Source organism: Manihot esculenta, chromosome 2, assembly GCF_001659605.2.
Source record: "Manihot esculenta cultivar AM560-2 chromosome 2, M.esculenta_v8, whole genome shotgun sequence".
Classification (NCBI taxonomy): domain Eukaryota; kingdom Viridiplantae; phylum Streptophyta; class Magnoliopsida; order Malpighiales; family Euphorbiaceae; genus Manihot; species Manihot esculenta.
In genome coordinates, this window is record NC_035162.2 from 23576726 (window position 1) to 23581324 (window position 4599).

Genomic DNA, 4599 nt, shown 5'->3' on the forward strand with positions numbered 1-4599 from the left:
GAATAGGTGCTCTGAGAACCAAACTTGATATCTTCTTTTCTCAACCTCAGTCGCAAGTCACAGAAAGTCTCCACATGACCCAGTTTCTCACATAGTAAAAAATAGTCAACTGTTCATATTGAAACTTTACAGTAAACACAATACCATTATCTCTGACAAACTTCTTCCGCCGTTTCAAAGATTGCTGAATGTCCAAACAAACTTTAACTCTCATAAGACCCAGCGACATGACTGAAGCATTTTTCATATCATACTCTTTATAGCTAACAAAATCCACGATCAATGTGGCCAACGTCTCGTTATAATAATCAGAAGGGAGATATTTAATCAGAACCCAAAAATCAAAATGAGTTAGAGGGATATGGAAAGTATTTTCATTACCCTGTATCTCCTTCCAAATAAGGAGGAATCGATTGTACAACCAAGAGCCTCCATTTCCTATATTTTCAAAATCAACATTATTAAAAAACCGAAACAAATATCTTTTTGTCTCTAATTCCATAATAGATATCCCTCTAAAAGATGCCATAAATCTGCTAAAGAGGTCTGCATATTCTGAAAATTGATTGGATTGTATGTGAGAAACATCCCCACAATACAAAAATCATAAGTGACGATCAAAATATCTATGAAACTCTTAATAGGGACAATAATATCTTCTTCTTCATCTATAGTCAATTGACGCAGATCGTTTTTTATGTGAAAAGGGAAAGAGGAAGTTAGATTTAAAAAATAAGAAAAGACGAGAGTGTCGAATTACAGAGGGACCACAAAGGAAAAATTGATTAGTCTATAGTGACCAATATTGATCAATATTTAGAGTATTTTTTTTATTTATATATAATTACCGTATAAATTAATTATTATAACTCTATTTAATTTTAATTTATTTCAAATCAATTTCTGTTGAAATATTTTTTAATATTTAATAAAATTTAATATTTTTAAGAGAGCATAATTGAAAAATTAATAAAATAAGTTATCTTGGTTAAGTGAAAAAGTAGAAAGAGTATTATTTATTAATTTTGACTAAGTCCAGTAACGTTAATTAGTCATATTATCTACTCATTCAAAATAAGATATTGTAATTTTAACTATTTATAAGAATGATGAAATAATTTGATTTTAGTTGTATTCTGAAAAATAAGAACTAAATAATTAATTAATGTTTATCTGATAGAGTAAATAATTTAATACTTTAAAAATTAAAGAGTTTAATTTTATAAATATATAAATAATTTAAATGGGTTATTAAAAATTATAGATTAAATAATTCATTTTTGTAAATAATTTAGATTTCATGCCTTTTTTAAACATTCTTTTTAATAATAAACCGTAAATATTGGCCTTATTATTTTTGACATCTTTCTTATATTCCATGAGTTTATAACGGCCAGATATTTAATTTTCTAATAAAGGATTTATGATCTATCAGAAGCTTCACGTAGCGGGAATGGAAAGCACGCAATCGCGACCCCTTTCTCTTCATCTACATTCTTTTCCTCCAAATCCCTTCAATATTACCAGCCAATTCTTCAAAATCAAAGCCTCCCAAAACCCCATCAAACACCGTGGATTTCCCAAGTATCGCAAGAGGAAACACAATTCATCGTTCACAGAGAAAGATGCATTTCCAGAATCATTACCACTCCAGACCAAAAACCCAGCGGCTGTTTACAAAGACATTCAAAGATTCGCCAGGCAAAACAAGCTCAAGGAAGCTCTCACCATCATGGACTACTTGGACCAGCAAGGTATTCCTGTTAATGTCACTACCTTCTCTACACTTATTGCCGCTTGCGTTCGATCAAAATCTCTACGTGAAGCCAAACAAATTCATACCCATATCCGCATTAATGGCCTTGGAAACAACGAGTTCTTGCGAACTAAATTGGTCCATATGTACACTTCTTGCGGTTCTCTTGATGATGCCAAACTTGTGTTTGATGAATGTACTAGTAGTGGTAGTGTGTACCCGTGGAATGCCTTGCTTAGAGGTACTGTGATATCGGGTGGCAAAAGATACCTTGATGTGCTTTCTGCCTATGCAGAAATGCGACAATTAGGTGTTGAATTGAACGTGTATACTTTCACTAATGTGATTAAGAGCTTTGCCGGTGCATCAGCTCTCCGGCAAGGTTTGAAGACTCATGGCCTTTTGGTAAAGAATGGATTGCTTGACAGTTCAATTCTCAGGACCGGTTTGATTGATATGTACTTCAAGTGTGGCAAGATTAAGCTTGCACATACCTTGTTTGAAGAAATGCCTGACAGAGATATTGTTGTCTGGGGTGCAATGATTGCGGGTTTTGCGCATAATAGGCGTCAAATGGAAGCATTGGACTATTTAAGATGGATGATAGGTGAAAGAATATACCCCAACTCGGTCATACTAACCACAATCCTCCCTGTGATAGGAGAAATGTGGGCAAAGAAGTTAGGCCAGGAGGTTCATGGGTATGTTTTGAAAAGAAAGAATTGTTCAAGGCAATTATCAATTCAGTCTGGACTAATTGACATGTACTGCAAATGTGGAGACATGGGTTCAGGCAGGCGGGTGTTTTATGGCTCAATGGACAGGAATACTGTGTCTTGGACTGCTTTGATGTCTGGTTATGCATCAAATGGGAGGCATGACCAGGCTTTGAGATCTGTAGCTTGGATGCAGCAGGAAGGGTTTAGGCCTGATGTTGTCACAGTTGCCACTGCTATTCCAGTTTGTGCAGAGTTGAAGGCTTTGAAGCATGGCAAGGAAATTCATGCTTATGCTGTTAAGAGTTTGTTCTTGCCTAATGTATCTGTAATAACTTCTCTGATAAAAATGTACTCAAGTTGTGGGGTCTTGGACTACTCTGTTAAATTATTTGATACCATGGAGAATAGGAATGTGATATCCTGGACAGCTATGATTGATTCCTATGTAGAAAACTGGTGTATAAATGAAGCATTGTCCGTGTTTAGGTCAATGCAGTTGTCAAAGCACAGGCCAGACTCTGTTGTGATGGCAAGAATGTTGAGCATTTGCAGTGAAATTAAAGCTTTGAAGCTTGGGAAGGAGATTCACGGGCACGTCTTGAAGAAAAATTTTGAGGCAATTCCTTTTGTTTCAGCAGAAATTGTGAAGATGTATGGGAGCTGTGGAGCGATTCAAGGAGCAAAATCAGCTTTCTATGCAATTCCAGTCAAGGGTTCAATGGCGTGGACTGCTATTATAAAGGCATATGGATGTAATAATCTATGGCAGGAAGCTGTCCACCTCTTTCACAAGATGATATCTGGTGGTTTCACTCCCACCCATTTCACTTTCAAAGTTGTTCTATCGATTTGTGAACAAGCTGGATTTGCAGATGATGCTTGTCGGATCTTTGATATAATGACTCGAAGGTATAAAATCAATGCATCTGAAGAATATTACTCTATTATCATTGGACTTCTTACTCGTGATGGTCGCATTCAGGAGGCTGAAAGATTTATACAGATGAGTTCTTCCTCGTAATAAGAAAAAATTGATATTTTTTGTACCAATTAAGTTCCTGCAACCTCCGTGAGGTTGTTCAATACTTGGAAATTGTATAGATTTGTGCAACTTAGCATATCATATGAAACTAAGAAAGAAAGAAAAAAGAAAAAAAAAGAGGGAAAATTTTCTTTCATTTGTCATGAGCATAGTGTTGTACATTTCCCAATCATGACTAACATGCTGGAAGACAGCAATTTCCTTTGTGCATACAGAAAAGTTCGTAGATTGGATGGTTTAGGTCCCATTTCATAGTTTCATTGGATAGCTCAACCATTAAACAAAAGAAGGAAAAGAAGAAGAGGCCAAGGAGGCATGCAAATTAGAAGTGGTGCAATGGATTGATTATATTGGCAGGGCAAACCCTAACTGCAATGCATACTTGAGATTCGTGCAATAATTGTCTTCCTTTTTTCTATTTTTTAAATTGTTGCATAAAATTTAAATTTATTTTTCTTAGGAATTGATTATTTGATTGCCAAGAAAGTAGAGGAAAATGCAAAATGTTTCTTAAATTTATAATTTTTGTCCCTTGATTTCACTTTTTTGGTGGTAGTTCTTTTGATATAGGGTTTTATCTGCTGCTGTAATGCTATTTTATTTAGACATTACTGCTGCTGTATATACTTGTAATAATAGAATTATCTGTCTTTTTTGGCTGATATTATGGCCAAATGGATTTTTATCACTGAATTGGTTATCTTGTAGTCTATGTTTTCTTCAATTTTTGTTGTAAATTTCGCTGTGTTTAGCACTCTTACAATGCAATTTTCTTCTTGATAAAAATAAAAAAAAGGATAAGTTTCATCACTTGATTAAAGTGGTTAAAATTTGGGCCTAGAGGGCCAAACTGATAACACATAAACAATACAAAATTTGGCGTCCAACAATCCTTACAACAAAAGAAAACCCAAGGATCAGGGAAAAAAAAAAAACCTAGACGGGTTTTAAACGAAGGGTAAATTATTATCATTGTTCTGTGTTTTTATAAAATTAATTAATTTATCTCTATTTTAAAATCATATTTTATTTTATAAAATCTAATTTTTAGTCATTTTATTAAAAACGGTTAGTTATTTTAA

The 4599-nt window shown here is 34.1% G+C and overlaps 1 protein-coding gene across 1 annotated transcript; it reads left to right on the forward strand.

Moving 5' to 3' along the window:
* Nucleotides 1–1399: 1399 nt before the first annotated feature.
* On the forward strand, nucleotides 1400–4188 carry LOC110608163 (pentatricopeptide repeat-containing protein At1g71460, chloroplastic). Its single transcript, XM_021747369.2, has one exon. The coding sequence runs from the start codon at nucleotides 1424–1426 to the stop codon at nucleotides 3494–3496; it is 2073 nt and encodes a 690-aa protein (XP_021603061.1). The 5' UTR covers nucleotides 1400–1423; the 3' UTR covers nucleotides 3497–4188.
* Nucleotides 4189–4599: the final 411 nt, after the last annotated feature.